This window comes from Symphodus melops, assembly GCF_947650265.1.
Source record: "Symphodus melops genome assembly, chromosome: 12".
Taxonomy (NCBI): domain Eukaryota; kingdom Metazoa; phylum Chordata; class Actinopteri; order Labriformes; family Labridae; genus Symphodus; species Symphodus melops.
In genome coordinates this window covers 12,362,800-12,383,425 of record NC_136702.1, presented here as the reverse complement: position 1 = coordinate 12,383,425, position 20,626 = coordinate 12,362,800, and the positions used below count along the sequence as shown (strand labels likewise).

The 20,626-nt window shown below is 40.3% G+C and overlaps 2 protein-coding genes across 3 annotated transcripts; one reads left to right on the top strand and one right to left on the bottom strand.

Moving 5' to 3' along the window:
* Positions 1-702: 702 nt before the first annotated feature.
* On the top strand, positions 703-7,712 carry LOC306833208 (X-ray repair cross-complementing protein 5-like). Its single transcript, XM_079358320.1, has 21 exons — positions 703-914; positions 1,225-1,338; positions 1,444-1,627; positions 2,071-2,119; positions 2,223-2,345; positions 2,819-2,998; positions 3,317-3,431; positions 3,686-3,824; positions 3,913-4,025; positions 4,127-4,189; positions 4,274-4,411; positions 4,492-4,582; positions 4,939-5,066; positions 5,292-5,488; positions 5,692-5,782; positions 5,919-5,988; positions 6,141-6,250; positions 6,536-6,632; positions 6,834-6,901; positions 7,016-7,090; positions 7,271-7,712. Exons 1-21 carry the CDS (start codon positions 900-902, stop codon positions 7,283-7,285), a joined length of 2,175 nt encoding a protein of 724 aa, XP_079214446.1. The 5' UTR covers positions 703-899; the 3' UTR covers positions 7,286-7,712.
* LOC306833206 (collagen alpha-2(VI) chain-like) lies at positions 7,512-20,323 on the bottom strand. Of its 2 annotated transcripts, none has more exons than XM_079358318.1 (28): positions 19,971-20,323; positions 18,728-18,872; positions 17,732-18,342; positions 17,599-17,619; positions 17,439-17,504; positions 17,283-17,336; positions 17,155-17,199; positions 17,027-17,053; positions 16,911-16,937; positions 16,784-16,828; positions 16,643-16,696; positions 16,290-16,352; positions 13,479-13,541; positions 13,338-13,391; positions 13,202-13,237; positions 13,035-13,097; positions 12,406-12,468; positions 12,075-12,137; positions 11,910-11,972; positions 11,772-11,822; positions 11,597-11,695; positions 10,850-10,912; positions 10,719-10,754; positions 10,551-10,596; positions 10,322-10,474; positions 8,643-9,098; positions 8,527-8,562; positions 7,512-8,456 (listed from the first exon to the last, which is right to left on the bottom strand). In XM_079358318.1, the coding sequence occupies exons 2-28, from the start codon at positions 18,864-18,866 to the stop codon at positions 7,855-7,857; spliced, it is 3,099 nt and encodes a 1,032-aa protein (XP_079214444.1). In that variant the 5' UTR covers positions 18,867-18,872; positions 19,971-20,323; the 3' UTR covers positions 7,512-7,854. The 2 variants fall into 2 exon arrangements, with proteins under 2 accessions (XP_079214444.1, XP_079214443.1); XM_079358317.1 differs by having other exon boundaries at positions 18,719-18,872; positions 19,971-20,322.
* Positions 20,324-20,626: the final 303 nt, after the last annotated feature.

Here is a 20,626-nt window from a genome sequence, read left to right as displayed (position 1 = left end):
GCCATGAATTACAGAGATGGGAAAACAAATTGCAATTATGTGCTACTTTTGAGATATTGGTAGAAAACAAACCATCATATTGTGAAAGAAAACTGAACCTTTGGTAACTGGTATTGTTTCCCTTCCATGGTGCACACAGCACCACTTCACTATGCAGGGGGATTGGGTGTCATGAAATCTGATAATTGGCATACTGGTGCTACATTGGGTTGCATTTTGCCCCAAAGCCAAGTAGTGTTCTAGAAAAAAACAACAACAACACAATAGGCCTAATTATCATCTTATGTTTTCCTTTTATTTCCTAATGCTATACAACTTTACAGGCTAATAGTAAAACACAGAAACAAAATATATGGGTACTGCTCCCCCTATAGCTTTGGATAATAGTAAATAGACAGCTTATTAATGTATTTGTTTATGGTGTAAGTTGGATAATTTTTTCTCCAAATTTTAATAGAAAATAATAAATAAATAGAAAACACGACGTTTCAATATCTCATATGCGGACATGGGGTGGAGGGTTGGTGCTGTGGGTTAACTTTAAGAAGCCTTTATTTATTTAGGCCTTTTTTGCATTACTTCAGTCTTTGTACAGAATCTATTTGAAGCGCAAGAGGGCGTTTGACCTACATCGTCTTCATGTATTCAATAACGAATCAGACTCGTCTCCCGCTGTTGAAAACCACGACGGACACTGTCACAGCTTTATCCAGGTCCAGTGTGGTTCGTTGTACAGCTTTATAGTCATTCACGGCGAACACAGTCGATATGTTGAGGCTCGATTAGATTTATTGACACTTATTAACGTAAAAAGGAACCTTTGTTTTTGGTTCTCCCGCTTACGGTTTCTGTCCGGACCCATAACACAGTGGCACGCAGTTTTGGAAAGAAGGAAGAAGATGGCAGGCTCTAAAGTGAGTAACTTTCTGTTGCATTTTTAATGAATTGACTTCCCTAACATCTCCAACCTGTCTGATACTACTGATATGTTTAATGCCTGTCTGATAACGTTATGAACGGATTGTGTGTGTCTTATTTGGTTCAAATGTTTGACGTCAGGGACATGTTGGGACATGTTCAGACTGAGCTCATTCAAACTGTTTCAAAACGTGACAACGAAATCAAGTCTTTGTTTAAGACACTTTATCTGGGCTCATTCTGCATGTGTTATGAACAGAACATTTCTCAGTAAGATTATTATTATTATTATTATTTTAATTGCAGTCAGCTTTGGTGCTGTGCATGGATGTGGGCTTCTCCATGTCCAACTCCGCCCCAGGAGAAGAGGCTTCCTTTGATCTGGCCAAAAAAGTCATTCAGAAGTTTGTCCAGCGCCAGGTAAAATTCTACTTATAATTTTTCCTTTCCAAAAACCACAAAAAAACAAACCAACAATATCTTCTTTATGGCCCTCTGTCTGTATGAAAATGTTCTTTTTGACAGGTTTTTGCAGAGACAAAGGATGAGCTGGCTTTAGTCCTGTTTGGCACAGACTCCACAGATAATTCCCTGAATAAGGATGGTCAGTACCAGAACATCTCAGTGCGTCGTCACCTTATGATGCCTGATTTTGAGCTTCTGGAGGAAATCCAGAATGAGGTCCATCCAGAGGGTTCGCAGGCTGATTGTATCCTTTTTCTCCAGGACTTTGCAGCTCTGTGAATATTAAAGTATAAACTGTTTATCACAAGAGAGAGTCTTTTATTCTTGAAGGACCTTAGGTGATCTTTTTCTTTGATCCATTTTACTCTGCACATTAGCTGTGCTATCACTTTAAGCTGATTAAAAAGTTAACAGTTCAGTCTAACTTCAGCCTAAAACATGAATGTCATATTAACATTACATATTTGATAGTAAAAACTCTTTTCTATGATGTCACAAAATAAATCTTAAAAATCGAATATACATTTATGATAATACATAATTCTGTTGAAGGTTTGCTGACTGTTTACTTAATTGTTTGAGAAGATTATTTTTCACAAGGTCTCTTAGTTGTTTGTGTGTGCTGTTACATACTGAACACAGAATGATGCTCGAGACTCTGTTAGCATCTTAACTCCTCTTTATCAGGGCTGGATGCTCTCGTCGTGTGCATGGATCTGATTCAGAGAGAAACCAAGTACGTTCTGTTTTGAAATAGAATTCTAACTCTCATAAGAGAGAAAACACATTTCTGTGCTAACACGATGTATTCATGTTTGTTTGTTTTTTGTATTATTCAGAGACAAAAAGTGTGATCGTCTCATCATTGCCGTCCTAACTGATCTCAACACTCAGGCCAGTTCTGAGCAACTTGACGTTATCATTGAGAACCTGAAACAAGCGGACATCACCCTGCAGTTTTTGTAAGGTTCTGACAAATAAAGCAAAGTGTCAATTCAAAGCTTATACAATCCATCAAAACTGCAGGCTGTCATTTATTTGAAAATATTTTTGAGTCTATTATAGATGACCTTTAAATTGATTTCTGTCAGCGCTGCTTATAATATACTTTGAATGATATTCTTATTAGTAAAGCGGCTTGGCCCAGCGAATAAGGTGATAAAACACCACAGTGTATAACTTAAATGTGAGGTGTAATGTTGGGATACGTTGTCTTGCAAATGATAGGTTATTGATGAATCATTTATTTAGAGGTCCAAAGTGCATTTGAGACACGTTTTTTAGAAAGCTTTTTTCCAAACCCGTGTACGGTGTTCCTTCTCCTGAAACTTTTTAGAGAAGACAAATACCTGAATCAGTCTAACAAAATGTATCCGGTCTATTGGGAAAAAACCTTTTATGGTATTACCTGAAATCAAATGTGACTCCTTTTCAGTCTGCCGTTCGCTGCGGATGAAGATGAAGAAGGTGGAGGAGATGAAGAAAGGAGAGGCCCTGGTCATCACGGCACAGGCAAAGGACTGACCAGAGAACAGAAAGACGGTCTGGACATGATGAAGCACATCATGCTTAGTCTGGATGAGGAGGACGGCCTGGAGGAAATTTACACCTTCAGGTTGGAGGCCTCCTGCAGATATCCATCACGTCTTACATCCTTTTTTTATTTTTATAAATGTTCTTTATTTTTGTAAACGTACATTACAAGCAACAACCCACAGATATAACAAACAGCTGGTCCTGTGCACATCCTAGATGGCTCTACCAATAGAAGTACAAGTAAACATCACTTCAAATAAAAATGGCTTAGTTATCACCTCATAATGTAATTCATTTTCCCAATACTGGAGGAATTTCCCGGCCTTAAGATTTTTTTCGGATAACTGCATGGCTTATGACTTATATTTTATTTCCTTGTGTTTTACTACCCCTGCAGGAATGCAATTGAACAGCTCTGCATGTTTAAGCGTATCGAGAGGAGACCCATGGCCTGGCCCTGTCTGCTCACCATCGGCAGCTGTCTGTCTATTCGTATCACTGGATACAAAGCAGTACGTTTTCTGCATGTTACACATCTGATGCTTTATTTTAAAGAAGTGTTACATCATATTGTCCTGTTCTTTCTGTGTTTTTTAATTTGATAATATTGTACAGTAGTGTTGAACGTTTAGAGCAATTAGCCATGTTTAGCTCATTTTCTACAAAACAACAAAAATACAATACCAAACAAGTCCAAACACAGATGGCAGCAAGCAATAATAGTCAAGTGAAGTTTGCTAGCAAAGCTCAAGGTTGTCTTTTCCAGGTGACGGAAGAGAAACTAAAGAAAACGTGGATGACGGTGGACGCTCAAAGCAACAAGAGAGACGACGTGAAGAGAGAGACCGTCTACTGTCTGGATGACGACAATGAGACAGAGGTGCAGAGGGACGATACCATCCAAGGTGAGAAGGTTGTTTGAAGTCGTTGTCTGACGTTGTTGCATTTCTAAACCACAGTCCGAATGACGCCGACTCTTCTTTTTGTCTGCAGGTTTTCGTTATGGGAGTGACATTGTTCCCTTCTCGAAAGTAGATCAAGACCAGATGAAATACAAGCACGATGGAAAGTGCTTTGCTGTTCTCGGCTTCACCAAGCAGAGCAATGTATTGTCCTTTTTTTAGTACACTGTGGATCTAAAGTGCTCAGGAGAACAAAGCCCAGATGAACTTTTTTCTTTTTTCTTTCCTCTGCCTACTTTATGCAGGTGCACCGCCATCAGTTCATGGGGAGTCAAGTCATCAAGATGTTTGCTGGCAAAGATGACGAGGTAAGAAAAGACAAATTGGCAAAATTATTGGCGACTTGATGCCTTAACTGACTAGTTGTTCTTTTCACTGATGTTTCTGAGCAGCATGCTGCAGTTGCACTATCAGCTCTAATCCGAGCACTGGATGAACTGGAGATGGTGGCCATTGTACGTTACGCCTATGACCGGCGCAGCAACCCTCAAGTAGGAGCCGCCTTCCCATGCATCACGAAAGACTACGAGGTGAGCCCACATTTAACGTCTATTTGCTGAATCTGTGACAAATAGCGCAGAGTTAATCGTCTGTCTTTCTACCTCAACAGTGTCTGATGTATGTTCAGCTGCCCTTCATGGAAGACCTCAGACAGTTTACATTTCCATCTCTTGAGAACAACAAAAAGTTCACTCCAACAGGTACTGTTTCTGCACACGAGGCATATTCATATTCATGTGAACTCTTTGAGGTTGCAAAGTCACTCAACTGACTTTTAAGGAAATTGCAAATTTGCACTCTTGTGTAAAATTGATTGTCAATGTTCCATTATCACGTGATTTTCACAGCTGCAGTTTGAATTTGCTCATGACCACGACTGCTTTCTTGGCTCAAGTAGTTTCCACATTGTTTCTCCAGAGTCCCTGCATGTAGTTAACACACATGCGTTGTTTTACTGCTTCTGTTTTGTTACTGGTTCTACAGGTTTGAATTTTTACAAATGGATCATTGTATTGTATATACTTTATAATCCCCGTTGGGGAAATTGTTTATCTAGACACCCAGCTGTCGACAGTAGACTCTCTCATTGACTCCATGATGTTGGTCGAGGAGAAGGATGGAGAAAAAAAGGACTTGTTCGAGGTCCAGAACATTCCCAACCCTGCCTTCCAGAGGCACTTTCAGGTACTGCAATCCTGATTGTGTGTGTGCCGTGCTCTATTACCTATGTATTGTAAGTCGAGGTAGGTTGCCAAGTGTTGTAGTACACGTGGTCATCATTTTCAGCTAACTAAAAAAAAACAATACAAAAAAACATAATTTGTCCGTGTCTGACTAGAGCTTCCCCAGCTGGAGTCTGTTTTTCTTCCACAGTCCTTTCAACCCCCCACACCAAACCTTTTCTTTCAGTGTCTGCACCATCGGGCCGTGAACCCAGGCACCCCTCTTCCCCCAATGGAGCCGTGGCTGAAGGCTGCTCTGGAGCGCCCTGATATCATCAGTGAACAGTGCCGGGCTCCACTGGAGGAGATGAAAAAGAAGTTTCCCCTCACAGAGGTGGAGAAGAAAAAGAAGCTGAAGACGAGCGCTCAGATTTTTGGCAAAGAGTAAGTTTGATTTGTGTTGCAGGTTGGACCAAACTGTAAGTTGAGACACGTTTCTGTGTTGGTCAATAGTTTATAAAAGAATTTTCTATGTATACTTAAATACTCTGCATTTTAGTTTGACAGTACTTTTTTTTTTGCAAATGTTTGTGTGTGGAGGTTTTTGCTGACTTTGAAGAATTCTCGCTGACCTTTGTTATTCATAGTTCTGAGGAGCCAGATACCAAAAAGGCCAAAGGAGATGACGAAGAGGAGGAGTTTAACCTGGCTGACATCGCTGAAGGCTCTGCTACTTCGGTGAGAATCAAGGGAGCTGCATGGCAGAATAATCCGAGAGGGACAACAACCTGTGATAAAAAATGTTTTTATAGAAAATACTCCTAAAAATTCAGTTTCCATCCAATTCCTTGCTAATTCAAAACCCTTTTACCAGGTGGGCAGTGTTGATCCAGCCCGAGATTTCCGTTCTCTGATTAAGCAGAAGAGTCTTCCGTTCGGAGAGGGTGAGGTCCAGTTTTGCAGCCTTGTTTTTCTGGCTTATCTGATAAACTGTTTTTTTCCCTGCTGGTATTATAAACCCTCATGACTCATGTTCAGCCCCTGTAATTGTATTTATCTCTTTGTTTGGTTGTGTTGACCCCTGCGTCCTTCCCAGCCTGTCAGCAGCTGACTCACAGGATAGAGCAGTTGCTAAGCAACAAGAACACACACTACTTCATGAAAAGCATCACCTGTATCCAGGCTTTTAGGGAGCAGTCGGTTAAGGTAAACAAACATTCACTATCTTCAGTTCAGGGAGTGCACGATGATGCAGGGTTTTCTGTTTGAGGAGTTCTCTGAAACAATTTAGAGACATCCGGACATAAAGTTTTGGATTTGCTGCAGAGATTATGAGTCAGTTTGAGATAACAGCGAGTCTGTTTCATTTCTGCTGTCTTGAACAGAGGCCAGTTCTTATAGGAGTTTCTGTTAATGTATCTGTGTGTAGATGTGGGCTTTTAGAGACTCTTACTGTAAATGGATTTGGAATGTTTTTTTTATATCTTTCAGCTGGAGAATGCAGATCTGTACAACAGCTACCTTCAATCCCTGAAAAGAAGCATCCCAAACAGAGGGCTGGAGGTCTTCTGGGACCTGCTTGTTCAAGGTGCGATAAGCCTCTTTCCTCAGGGCTGCAGGATTCCTTGCAAATCACTCCTCCCCCGAGAGGAGATGAAGTTTCCACAACATTTTTCAAGTCCTAAAATATGTAAACAATACGAAACAGGAAGCTGATTGGTGCCTGACTCCTAATCCCTTGTAAGGAGCTTAATGTTTGCAGACTCAACTCTTGCTTTTTGATTGACAGATGCTGTAACTTTGATCAGCAAAGACGAGGTTGAAGGATGCACGGTATCCAAAAACGAAGCTAATCAGGTGACTTGATAAAATCTTTCACTTTTAAAGCTGTCTAAGAAAGAGTGAATGATTGACATCTTTTTAAAACTGTCAAGAAACAGATCTGAAACTGATATGAAATGTTGTCCTCAGTTTCTTGTTTCTGAGGAGAAGAAAGAGGAGGAAGCTGCACCACAGGCTCAAGATACAGGAGACCTGGATGACCTGGCAAGTGTTTCTATTCATACTTTCAGGGTTTAATGATTTTATTAAAGTCTCCCAGACTTATTAAAACACACTTCCTGCCTGATTTGCTTCACTCTTTGTGCTTATTGATTGGCTCATGAAGACATGTGATAGACGCCTGAGTCTAATGTCTCTTTTTTTTTAAATTCTTTTCCTGTGCAGCTGGACATGATGTAAGACGGGAGGCAAAAGGGAGAGTTTGCTGTGGACATGCAAAGGAACGAGAAGAATGCAATCATTCAGCCAGGCCAGTCCAAAGCAAATCAGCAATCCATTGTTCTACTTTCCCACATAGAGACCCCTGATACTTTGTAACTCCATTTATCTGCCCAGAGGAAAGCTAGACTCAACAAACGTTTACACCAGTATTTTTACAAAAAAAAAGTATCATGAGAACTCTATGTGAAGGGCTGTATAGGTGTTTAATTTTAAATGTCACATTTCTTTATTTTTTTATTAATGTCACGTCTTAATACAGGAAGTCATTTCAATCTTATGATGGATGAGCACTAAAAAACCTTTCCTGACTTTAAAGGCAACAATGCCTCAGTGTCCCAACCAGTTTGTTATCCGAAACCAGTAAAGCTCAATGGTTGATTAAAAATGTTTAACGTGTCCTGTTGTTGTATAACAAAATACTGAGGATGAATACAGTGTCCCTGGTAAGTGCAGTAAAGCAGTGCAGTGAGTTATTTAGCAGATTGTACAGTGTAGCACCAATATGAGGTTTGCATCCATGCTGTTCATTAACATATCCACTGAATGAAACGCTCAAACAAACCGGACCGGTTTAGACGTGAGAGGTCTTTAAACATAAAGATGGCGTCCTCGTCGCCCATAGCCAGCTTTTTTAGGACTTGATGGTCAACATCGGTTCCGGTTGCTATCACCGTGGAGACGACCTGTGCCCCACGCATGGCACTGACTGCTTCCTCCAAGTTCTTGCTGTCAGTGATGCCATCTGTGATGAAAATGAACGAAACCTCCGCGGCCCGTCTGGTCTGGCGAGTATTTCCTCTACCCAGGATGTTGTCGATGGTGTGTAAGATAGCAGGCCCCACACTAGAGGAGGAATCCAAATAAGACAGGCGGGCTATTCCCCCTGCAATGACAGCAGGGTCGTGAGTGAGAGGGAAGGCTATGTGGTTCTCGTTCTCCTTGCCAAACTCTACGAGTGCCAAGCGAGCTCGCATACGGTCCGTCTTGCTCCGTGCCATCACAAGCCTGTCTGCCACCTCCATCACAAGTTCACGGACATACCGGAAGTTCTCAAACCCGAGGCGCTCTGAGCCATCAAGCAGGAATACCAAATCCACCGGCCTCTGGACACATGGAGCAACATCAGGTTCTGTGAAAGAAACGAAGTACTTGCTAAGCTGCTAACAAATAATAACAATCTAGGTATGAAAATCACCTACCATAATTACAGGGATCAGGACACTTTATCACCGGGTCTGAAGAGAATTCAAAAGAGCCTATGTTAGATTGAAGTTCAAAAGAACCTTGTCTATCACTGAGGAGTGTGCAGGCTTACCAGGACACAGCACTGCCTCCATCCTTTCTATGAAGTCCTCAGCCACCAGGTCGATGTAACTGTTCATCTGAGCAACACGTTCCCTTCTGTCACAAGCTATTGACCCCAGGATCTCATCATCCTGCTGTCTTTTAAACATATCGCCAACCCCGATGGCATTCACCACCACCTGATTGTCGTTGCAAAGGTACTTGAGCAGGTCTTCGTCGTCACGGGGGTCAAAGCGACCGTCTGTGATCACCACCACAGACACTTTGGCTCGGGCTCTCTTGCTGTCCCTGATGAGGTTATCGTAAGCGAACTTAAGAGCTGAAGGCGTAAAGGTGCCGCCAGCAATCCACTGGAGATTCTTCACAGCCGCTTTGAAGGCAGACATGGAGTTTATTTTTGGGTCATCGAGACGAATGGCTTCAAAAGTCCCGTTGTGACTGAATTGAACAACTCCGACTCTTGTACCTAAAAGATGCAAACCAAAACTATAAAACAGGTTTTAAGGATAGGCTCAAAGGCCAAAACCAATCATGCTAGTCCTGCTCTCAGTACTTAACGAATTTCTTACGTTGTTGGTAAATCTTAAAAAGTAAATCGTGCTTGTCGCTTGTTGAGGTCTGGTGCTTTATATGAAGTTGACTCAAAATGGAAAAAAAGCTTGCAGCGCTGCACTGGGTCAAAACATTTTGAGGAATCAGGTGCTCTTCAAGAATTAGGGGATATAAGTCAAATAGCCTGACTAAATGATTGTCCTGATTACAAAGTTCATTGGGAAGAAATGCAGCCTAAACTGAACGTCACAGGAGCTCTGAGGCAGTTTAAAAAAAAAAAACATGGATGTGTCTATGTGTTATAACTGAGTCTTCATCAGGACATAACAGACTGACAAAACAGGTGTTTAAATATTATTAAGATGTCATGTGACATGTTGCAGAGGTCACAAAAACCTGAATAAACGACAAAGTTAGACGTACCTTTATATACAGATTTCATAAAATACCTCAGCAAGACAACATGCTTGTGTAGACTGAGCATACCAGAAGAAAACGAGTTAGTGCACCTCCATGTCAAAATTCAAGCCAGCATTAAGCAGGACTTCTTGTTCGATGACTTTCAACTTATCTCTTGTTAATCTTGTTCTCTACTACGAACAAACAAAAAACTAAACACTTCCTGATGCGACCCTGGTGCTAGCCTTTCTTCAAAATGAACTTTGTTATCAGGACATTTATTGATGGACTGAAGTGAGTCAGTGTTTCTTTTTGGTAAATGATGAAATCTGGCCTGCATTGCATACTTCTTCAGAGTTTGACTTATTTAAAAAAAAAAAGGTAAAACATCTGGAGTATTGTGCATGATGCTCACATCACCCTGAAGGTAAACCATCATTATTTAATCTTACTGACTCATTCAGACTCTTTACTGGTAACAATTATTAAGGCCGAAAATACATGACGTTGACAATCTGCTGTCACAGGTTTAAGGAAGAGTGCGCTGCCATGAGGGCCTGTCCAAATGTTTTTGGCAGTGAAGTGACTCTATTCTGTATTTAGTGCTGGATTATGTGATTCACTCATTGGAAATTGTTCATCCTTATGGCAGCCTGTCCTTCTTGTCACTTGAAACTGTCTGCTGAACCATTTGTAGGTCCTGTAAATCTGTGTGGGTTTTTTTTTGCTCGACTGTACCGGTAAGGGATGCAGGGTCACTGGCCATAGATCCCAGCCTGTTGATGGTGTTGATGACAAAGTTCTTCTCCAAGGTGAAGTTTGTCAGCCCAACACTTTCTGAGCTATCAATTACAAATACAATGTCCAGAGGGCCACAGCGCTTCTCACAGTCTGAGGGGGAAAAAAGGATCAGTATGTAGAGACTAAGAGACTGCATATGAAATCTGTTTCTGTAATATTCGCTTACCGCAACAACCGCACGTCTCCCTGATATAAGTCGTGACATCACAGTCCTGTAGTGACAGGATGCAGCTTAGACGTAATACAAAGGACATATAAAAGTGACCATTAAACTGTGTGTGTGTGTGTGTGTGTGTATATATATATATATATATATATATTAAATATTACTCACAGTGAGGCCAGGATCCCCCTCTGGACCTGGGCCTCCCTTCACACAAACAGGAGAGAAGGAGAGAAACCAGTTAGAGCTTAAATTTCTATGCATGGTCAAGCAATTATTTGAGTGGTTTTGCTGTTGCTTACATCAGGTCCAGGGTCGCCTCTGGGTCCTCTGTCTCCTGGCTGACCTGACTGACCTGCTTCCCCCTGTGCGTAAAAAAGAAAATTCCGGAGAAATGACTCATCTCTGAATAATATTACTCTTCTTTAGAAGTCCTGTCGTTCTCAGTGCCTTCTCCCGTTACTAACGCTAACATAAAAATCACAGGAAATCTGAACGGTTCCTTTTTATTGTGTGTTCTTAATGGTTTGTTAGCATTTAAAATATGGTTATATCTATAGCCATCTATCTATATATAATTCTTTTTTCAGATGTATAATATCGGAGTAGATGATGCTCTTTACCTTTGTTGGCTGACAGTTTCGGCGAATGTCTCTCGCCTTCTTCAGAGCGTCTCACTGACAGCGTTTGTATATATGTTACAATGTAAAACACATCTTTTATAGTTTTCATCAGCCGATAGACTGTAATGTTTGGAGTTTAACTGCAATCCTACACCAATGAGATTTATTCTGTAGAGGATAAAGTGCAACACTTTAACACCTGCTTCCAGAAGCAATTTCCTGATTCTGAAGAAATTCTGAAGAGTTTTTCTTTGGATGTTTTTGGAAAGAGATGTTACTCTGGAGCTTTCTGCGCTTGTCAAAAGCAATTATGTAAGGCTGCAAGCTTCAAACTCCAGTGAGCTTAAATGCAGTGGAGAGGAAACTCTCTGACATTTAAAAAAAATAGAATGAAAGCTATCAGGAAACGTTTGTGATGAATCTTACGGGTTGTCCCAGAGGTCCTTTATCTCCAGGTAGTCCTTTGGCACCACAGTCCCCTCTGCCCCCCCTGGGTCCTCTTCTTCCTGGGTTACCTTTGTCTCCCTGAAAAATTAAGCACGAGCTGTTTCAGAATTCAGTAGACTTTAAAAGAATCACGAGGTCATTGGGATAACCTTACAGTGGCTCCTCTCGCTCCAGGATAGCTAAATCCTGGTCTTCCTGTGTCACCCTTTAGAACGAAAAAAAACCCCATCAATAACCAAATATATATATAGCATTATTTTACATTTTCAAGTGACAGAAAGGTTTAGCACACCTTTGGTCCCGGGGCTCCAGACTCTCCCCTTGGTCCAGGATCTCCAGGATCTCCCACAGTGCCCTTGAACCACAGAAGACATGCTGTATTTTGCAGAAAATAGTTTTCTTAAAACAAAGCTGTAACAATGAACACTTCAGGATTAGGATGTTATAAAGTGCACACAATTCCTCCAGGGACCCCTGGTTCTCCTGAATGACCCCTCGGTCCAGGCAGTCCTTGGTCTCCCTGTAAGAGATTGAATGAAAGATCACCTTTGCTCTAACAGACATACTCAAATGCAGATATAAATATCTGCCAAGCATAGCTCTGATGGTAAAGATGTAAAAAAATAATCTATATATATATGTTTTTGTTGTAGTTATATTGTCTCAGGTTGTTTTGGCAGGACACTCACAACATGAAGACAGCACTTGCTTTATTGTATTTCCTTGGAAGAACTGCTGAGTTCTTTGGTTTTTTTGCCAAAATCTACACTGTAAGTGAAGAGCCCCACCTTTCCACCCTTGAGTCCGTCCTCCCCAGACCGACCTCTGCCTCCCTGCGATCCTCGTTCTCCCTACAAAAATAGATGAAAGTGTAAGTGTCCGAATCTGCACTGCACCATTAATAACACATAGATTTATACAAACAACAGCAGTTATCTGAAAACAATTCTCACAAGCAATTTAAGAAATGTTCCACAGCAAATTAAAGTCCAATTACACTGGGCAAGGAAGTGTTTACAATCTTTCTCTGTAAGAGTAAAAGGCCCAGAGGGAGGCGTTAATAATAAGCAGGAAATATGATGGATGGATGATGTCACGATAAAGTTGACCACTTTGATCATTTTGAGTTCTTCATATTTTTTTCTTTCAAGACCAGTGCGTAGAATTTTGTTTCACAAGATTGATTTCAAAATTGTGACAAACCTGATAATCTGTAAATCCTTTAGTGCAACTGGAATTCAAGTTTTCAAGTGAAAGCGAAAGTGGTGGAAGTACAGATTACCAGTAGGTAATATTATATAGGATATTATTATTAATTATATTATTAAGGCCATGGCTGTAGCGTGTATGTTTGTAGTATACAAACTTGTTTAATTGATAAATTTACAAAACAACTTTTTCTATGAGCTGAACTTACCCTCTCTCCTTTTTTCCCGTCAGGACCTTGGTCTCCCTTCTTCCCATTGTCTCCGCTCCTTCCCTGATAATATTCATTTATAGTTACTTATTACAGTTAACAGAAAATTCTCCAAATTATTATTTACTTTTCTTGAAAAAATAAAATAAAATAAAAACTTCAAATACCATGTCACCGTTCTTTCCAATATCTCCAGGAATCCCCTATAAGAAGTAACAGTTTAATATCAGAGTCAGTGTAGAAATATTGATTTACAGTAGTATACTACAGAAATCATTTAAATGAAATGATATTTCTCAGTACCGCATTTCCCTTTTTTCCCGGTGGCCCTGGATTTCCAGAGTTTCCTATTTCACCCTGAGGAGCAGAGATTGAGTGTTATTTTGTGTTTTCACAGAAGAATCGAGTTCATCTTTCTGATGGGTGCTCTGTCATGTCTTCCACCTTAGGTCCTATGTCCCCCCTCACACCAGGCGGTCCTGACTTTCCAGGGAGACCTGCGTCACCCTAAACAGATAAAATACATTGACATCACTGACAAACATTTGAACATCTACAAGTGCACAGGACACAACAAATAACATCAGGAACTAGACATGTTCAAGACAAGATGAAACGCATTTTAACACATTTTATTTGAATTGACATCAATTAGTTTAATGTATTTTTTACTGGACAAAAGTGTTGCAGTCAAAGACGAACAAACATGCCATTCTCTCTGAGTCATCTATTTAGCCCGTACATGACTAATTGCAGTTTAACTGTTTATTCGGACAGAATATCCAAACTGTTTAGAGTACTTAGGATGCTAGGAAAGGCCTTACAAGAATGGAATAATCAAGCGTTTTATTTTTGCTAAGTGGTCTAGTCTGGCTTTTTTGGTTGAAATATATTAACATAGCAAGGACTTGCGGATCTAGAAGCTAACATTATGAGAAAGGTCATTTCCGATGAGGCGGAATCCAACCTACTTCCATTTTTGTTGTCTGAAGGCTTCCTCTTTGAACACTTAAAGTCTGAGGAGTTTATGCTTCGACTTTAGGACGGTATCTATTTCAGTTTGGATTGGACCTGATGAATTAGGTACAATATATTTTCCAAAACCAGCTGGAACTGCTTGTTTGTGTGATGTTAAGTACAGGTAAACATACAGATGAAGACTAATCAGTCCTTCTCCCTCCACCACTGAAGCCAATACTTCACACAACCATCCATGGTCCTCAGAGGATACATGATCCTAATAATTAAATGGTCATTTTGAATGGTAAAATTTCAGATTTGTAAGTTGCGCACAGCAAGTCTGCTATCCCTTAATAGCACATCTTTTTTTAGAAGAAATAACTGTCAATATGAAGAGGGGACGGTTGCTAGGGACACAGCTGTAATCACAGATGTTTGAGAGCTAACTGTAATCAGATCAAACCACGGAAATAAGTCAAGTTAATTTTGACATCTGTCTGTATAGGATGGGTAACAACAGTTGTGAAAAGAGGGGAAAAAAATGCTATGACTAAGGAATCTACCAAATTATAGATAGTTGGCCAATAAATGGCCAATTAAATAAGTGCTTAACCAAAAGGTTAGGCTATAGGCCTCAGAAGTGTCTAAAAGACTCATGAAAGGAAAAGAAAATACTGACAATCAAAAGACTGAACGCAGCTCTACCTGTAGATTAATAAACTGCTCGTTAAACTGGGAAATACATTAAAATAAAAATAATTTTACGATTAATATTTTGGGTCAAGTTATTGACTCATTAAGGAAGTAGTCATGTATTACAAGGGATAATGTGTACACACACACACACGCACACAGTGTCTGGGGTCCTGCTCCCTCCGTCAGTGATCAATTCCACTAAAACAACCTGCTCTCAATCAATTGAAAGGTTAAAACTATTAAAATGGATTTCTGTGAATACTGTCAGAAACATGGTTCTGACATTAACTTCCCCTGGCGGGAATGTGCTGGGTCATTGTAGAGGGGGGTGGTTATTTATAGTGGGAACTTAAACTGTCTATAAGCTACTATATAGCATATGCTGTAGCCTATATCCTGTAGTAATAGCCATTGGTAGGCTATAGTGGCCTATCGGCTGTAAGAACATGCTAGACGGGGCGGGACAAAGACAAATGCACATTACAATGAGTGCTATTTCAGCAAAATGGAAAGTGACAGGGATTTATCACGAATCAGTGACCTGCTGATGTTGAAGCGTCACTAGTGCTGTTACATCTGTGCACATATTTGACTACCGGTAATTATTTTCTATTAAACAAGTAAGGCAGAGTTAATCAGCCGGGCGGGAAACCAAAGATAGAAGACAACTGATTACGCTACAGTTCGACATTCAGTGAAGTCAGACGCCCATCAGTCCACACAGCCAAATAGACTGTACAATAAAGTCACACATAATCCAAACCTACGCAGGACAACAAACTTTCTAAGCAATGACCTGTGTCATACAATAACAAAGCAGACATGGTGGTCTACCACACATGCAGCCATAAATAAAAAGGCCAGCATTTAAGCATAAGCACAAATAATTTTGAAACAACCTACCAATGAAGTTTCCATCCAGCATCAGTCAGTTTTACTGGAAAGTATTTTATAAACTATATGTGACCTGCTGATAGCAGCACCCTGCCTTTCAACCTGGCAAACCATCTTTGTCTTTTTAATGACAATATCCGTCTCTATTGAAGGTAAAGGTAACCTTTGAGAGTCTGGTCTTGTCATGCAGGACTGCAGAAAGTTTTTATGAAGCGGCTGAAGCTGAGAGTGCAGCTGTGAGAGATTGACATCTGTAATGAAGATCTGAGAAATGCTCTGATCTGGATTTTTTAATTTGTTTTTTTTTTTAATGTTATGAAAAACTAAAATAAAGCAGACAACCTGCTGTTTTAAACTCAAGACAGTAGTGTGAGGCCCAGCAAAGGGGAGCTAATGGGTTGGAATTAATGACACTGCAAACAGGTCAAAGTAGCTACCCTGCTGGCGCTGTTTGCTGCCGATGTGGGGAACCCCCTTGGCAGTGTAGGGGGGCTCCTCTCTGCTCTGCAAATACATGGTGTATCTTGATTGCAGCAAAAACAGAGAAACTTGGACCACGTCAAACAAACTTTTCGAAATATTGAACTGAAGCGAGCCCTTGAGACACCACTGGGCCCGGACGGCTGCACCCTCTGCCCCCACGCTCGCTCCACTACTGGAGCGAGCGAAGGAGGAAAAACAAATGTGTTCAGTTTCAATACTGACCTTCTGTCCTTTGTCCCCAGGACGCCCAGTGTCACCAACATCTCCAGGGAAACCATCTGGTCCCTTATAGAGACAAAAACAAAAGTGATTATACATTTCAGTAAACCAGCATAGGCCTACTAATTGTTTCAGCTATAAAACCGATGGTTTGGAAAAATACATATGGTTCTTAATATAAGAAAAATTTGAAAAGAAAATGTCTATACCAGAATTGAAACTATTAATGATACACTTCAGTTAAACTTTCTTACCTAAGCTGAAAAATCAACGTTTGGAGATGATGCACTATTTTGCATTATGGTCCTCATCTCTGGGAGAAGAAAATATATATTTTTTTATTAAACTTGACATACCTTGTCTCCTGGATCACCTTTGCAACCAGGAGCTCCAATACGGCCCATTTGACCCTAAAGATGACAATATCATGTCAGTGTTCTAAACATATTACAGTCATGGTAAACTCATATTTTTGTCCTTGTCCAATGAAAACTCACCTTTCTACCATTAGTTCCATTCATGCCAGGTACTCCTGCCACTCCCTGAAAATGTGGACATTAAAGTTAACAACAGCATGTAAACGGTGACAATATGAAATGATTTATATAAACATAAACGAATTACGTTTGCTCCATTTGTTCCGATTTCACCCTGATAAAAAAAAAAAAATAGAGCCATTAGTCCCAATAGTATTGGATAGAAAATTGGACAGAAATTTTATTTAAAATTATGTCCCTCACCTTTTCACCGTTCAAACCAATCATACCCTGTATGGAAACAAGAAGGACATTTATTAGAGAGTGGCACTTGAGTAAAAAAATCTACAATTCTTGTATGTTGCAAACACAATCGATGGGCTTCAGTGGACCTTGGGACCGGGTTGTCCGATTGGACCTTCAATGCCAGGATCCCCCTGCAATATCAGATTTTGTTTTAGCATTCAAATAAAACGTGTACAGAATTTTAGGAGTAATAATTATGCTTATACCATCATACCTGATTCCCCCTTTGACCTTTTGGTCCAGTTTGTCCTCTGCTTCCTTTTAAACCCTAAAAATAGGCATAAATATCAACATGAATACAAGACAATCTTCTGTACAAACTGAAGTAGAAAGAGACAAGAAGTGTTTTGTTGTTGTGGTCAGTACACACTTTTTGACCTCGAGCCCCTTTTGGTCCAGGAATCCCAGGAAACTCAAAGCATTTAGGCTTGTAACACTATAAGAACAGGATGTTTAATGTAAACAATAGATTTAATTTAAATATTAGTGTACTTAATGACATACAGAAATGGTTGCATAGTCTTTCTTACATGTAAATAGGCTTGATGTTTCTGCAAAGAAAACAAAACAAAAGTCGGTGAAGAGCTTTACAGTGGCATGTACTGAAAATCTGAATTAAATATGAAATTCAAGAAGAAGACAAGAAAAAATATGTTAGATCACCATGACTTTTATGATGCGATCGATTGATTCGACCATTATTTTCGATCGTCCCTCGACAATATCCACAGCTATGTAGTCATCTCGGAACACTTCAACAGGGGAGCTGGCTATCTCTCTCATCCCTACTTCATCAATATTCCTGGATGCCGCCACTGAAAAAGTATGGATTCCTTCTTCTCGAGCCTTGTCTGCCATCGCCTTTATCCCCCCACACGGACTTCCTGTCACATGTCCATCTGTGATGACCACTGAGAAGAGGATGTCCTTCTTCCCTGAGCTGTACTGGGTCAATTGTTGGATCATGTTTTTGATGGCACAGTCTGTGTAGGTGCCTTTGCCCTGGTAATCCACCCCACTAAGGTGCCTGATGAAGTTCTCTTTAGTTGTGAACTGGCTGAAGACCCACTGATCTTGGGAGAAGTTCTGACCTCCTACTGACCATGTGATCCTGATCTGGCCCTTGACCTCCTCATCAGCCAACTTCTGGGCAAAGACCGTGGTGAACTCCTTGAGTTTATTCACCAGCTCCCCTGGCGGGGACTCCTGTAAGGCGATGGTCTCCGAGGTGTCGATGGTGAAAAACACTTTTACTGGACAGTCCACGATGCCAGCTTGAGGAGACAACATGGACCAAAAAGTTAACAACTCTACTGCTCTGTTGTGTTTCAATGATACAAAGTACATTTACTCATGTGCTGTACTTCTGTTTAATTTAGAGGTACTTTGTAAAGAAGTAATATTGTTATTCTTCAACTTCAGGAGGAAATGGTGTTAGTTTCAGGGCACAGATGGCCTAGCAGTTATGTTGCGCCCCGTGAAAGGGGGCTACAGTCCTCCAAGTGGGCAGAAAGGGTTTGAGTCTGGCCTGTGGCTTCTTGCCCCCATGGCTCCTTTCTCCTACTCTAGCCACTGTCTCATCGTATAAAGGCTAAAACACACCAAAAACAAATCTTTACACTTTAAACTCACTCAAGACATTAAACTCACTCAGACAACCTGCAGGTGGGAGAGGAGCTTGAGTCGGCCCTGGGCTATCACCGCGTCCAGGTACCGGCCGGGGCCCACGAGGTGTCAGACCTTGAAGGGTGACAGCTTGGAGCATGCAAAGAAAGATGAAGCCTGAAATCATCGCCATTCTATCCTGTGAAAAACAAACGACACAACAAGAGGTGAGTGAGAGTTATTGAAGGTTTATTTTTTTTACCCCAACACTGCTTTTTAAAGCAGGAAGTAGCTGTCACACAAAGTGAGTCTTCACAGCAGGCGTCGCCGCAGAGCTCAGGAATGTTTATCTGTGTTTTAAACAATGTCAGTGAATAACAAGACTGTGTGGGGAAAGAGGACAATATTTTAAATGTAGCTGTAAAAGAAGTGTCTCGTTTAGTGATAAATCCACCGAGGGGCTTTCTGAAATATTTGTTGTCAAGAGTGATTAAACATAGTCAAGATATCAGAGGACCATGTTAGGGTTTGTGTGATGAAATCCCCTCCAAAGATGAATTACTATGTGCTGCTAAGTGAATAAATAAAAATGTGCTCTAGATGAGGATAACTTTTTCTTAAAGAATAAAGCCCCTTTATGCAACATCAATGACCAACAAAAAAAATAACAAAACAAAATCCTACAGATAAAGCAGATAACATAAAGAGGAAAATAAAGTTGAGAAGGCAAAAATAATACTATAACTATAGACATCTGTGCTGTCTTAGAGTGTAAGTATATTTAAGTTCAGTGTTTACTCAAATCTTCTTTATCCCGCAGTTTAAAACTTTTGTTTTTACTCATCTGCCTTTGTTTAAAACATCAAAAAATAAAAAAAAACTATACAAAGTGCATTGACAACAGTTGGCAAAAATCCAGTATAACGTGGCATATAGGGTATACAACTGATTTGTTTGTGGTCCAGTTCTTCAATAAAATTATAAAACTCAGAAGATGGTCATTCTGTTTGAAAATGAGGCTAAATTGTATTGCCTTTAATTAAAAGTTAACATTTTCATGAAACAGGATAAAGGAAAAGTGTAAAAATGAGCATCCACTAACATCAACTTCACTTTCCCAAATATAACAAGTTCTTTCGAAAAACAAATGTGAACCGTAAAGTACAGAAAAAATGAAGACTAATTTGAGCAATTTATCCTGTCGGTATCAAATTTGACGACATTATAAACCATTAATGTCAAGCAATTCTCATAATGCACTAAAACTTTTTCAAAGTTCAAATAGAAAGTGACTCACCGCAGCGACTGCACGTAAACAGTAAAACCAAGCAGCGACTTGAGGCTGTAATGAAATTTAGGAGATAATCATCTTAATCGCAAAGTTCCCATATCAGCAGACAGAGCAGGGGTCCGTTTCTGCTCGAGGAGCCGCCTGTTTTATCCTTGGGTGAGCTCCGGGGCGCACGCGCAGCGACGCACGCTTAATGCACTATCATTTGGAAGTTAACAGATTATTGTCTGCTGTTGTGCAAAGCATCTGGAGTCAAAAAAAGATGACGCTGTCGCGAAACCACATAGCCTACATTATTCCATAAAAGAGAGTGGATTTAAATAAAGAGAACTCGCTGCAGTAGTCTATTTATCGGCTCCATTTGGCAGAATAAAGAGAGCGAGTGTCAGTGACTTATTATCTCAAAGTGCAGTGTAACAAACACTTGGGCTCCACTGCTGCATATCCTTACATGGAGAGAGCTGCGTACACTCAGACTGTTTAAGTCTGAAGAGCATTAGACATGAGAGATGTCATGTAGGAATTTGACTGCAAGCAACTCTCCAAAAATGACGAAATGTCTAATAAAAATGTTGTCAAATGTTAAGAAATGTGTCTTCTTCTATGAAGATTAGTTTATCTATTTTGAAGCCTCAAGTTAGAAAATTTAATCTCAAATTTTC

Bases quoted from the DNA above. Each gene is read 5' to 3' on its own strand.
- LOC306833208 (XM_079358320.1), top strand. The intron at 6,251-6,535 runs GTAAACAAACAT...TATATCTTTCAG, and splicing joins TTAGGGAGCAGTCGGTTAAG to CTGGAGAATGCAGATCTGTA. The intron at 6,902-7,015 runs GTGACTTGATAA...TGTTGTCCTCAG, and splicing joins CCAAAAACGAAGCTAATCAG to TTTCTTGTTTCTGAGGAGAA.
- LOC306833206 (XM_079358317.1), bottom strand. From the start codon at position 18,866: ATGGCGATGATTTCAGGCTTCATCTTTCTTTGCATGCTCCAAGCTGTC. The intron at 13,238-13,337 runs GTACTGAGAAAT...TACTTCTTATAG, and splicing joins CGGGAAAAAAGGGAAATGCG to GGGATTCCTGGAGATATTGG. The intron at 12,138-12,405 runs GTGGGGCTCTTC...AATCTCTTACAG, and splicing joins ACGGACTCAAGGGTGGAAAG to GGAGACCAAGGACTGCCTGG.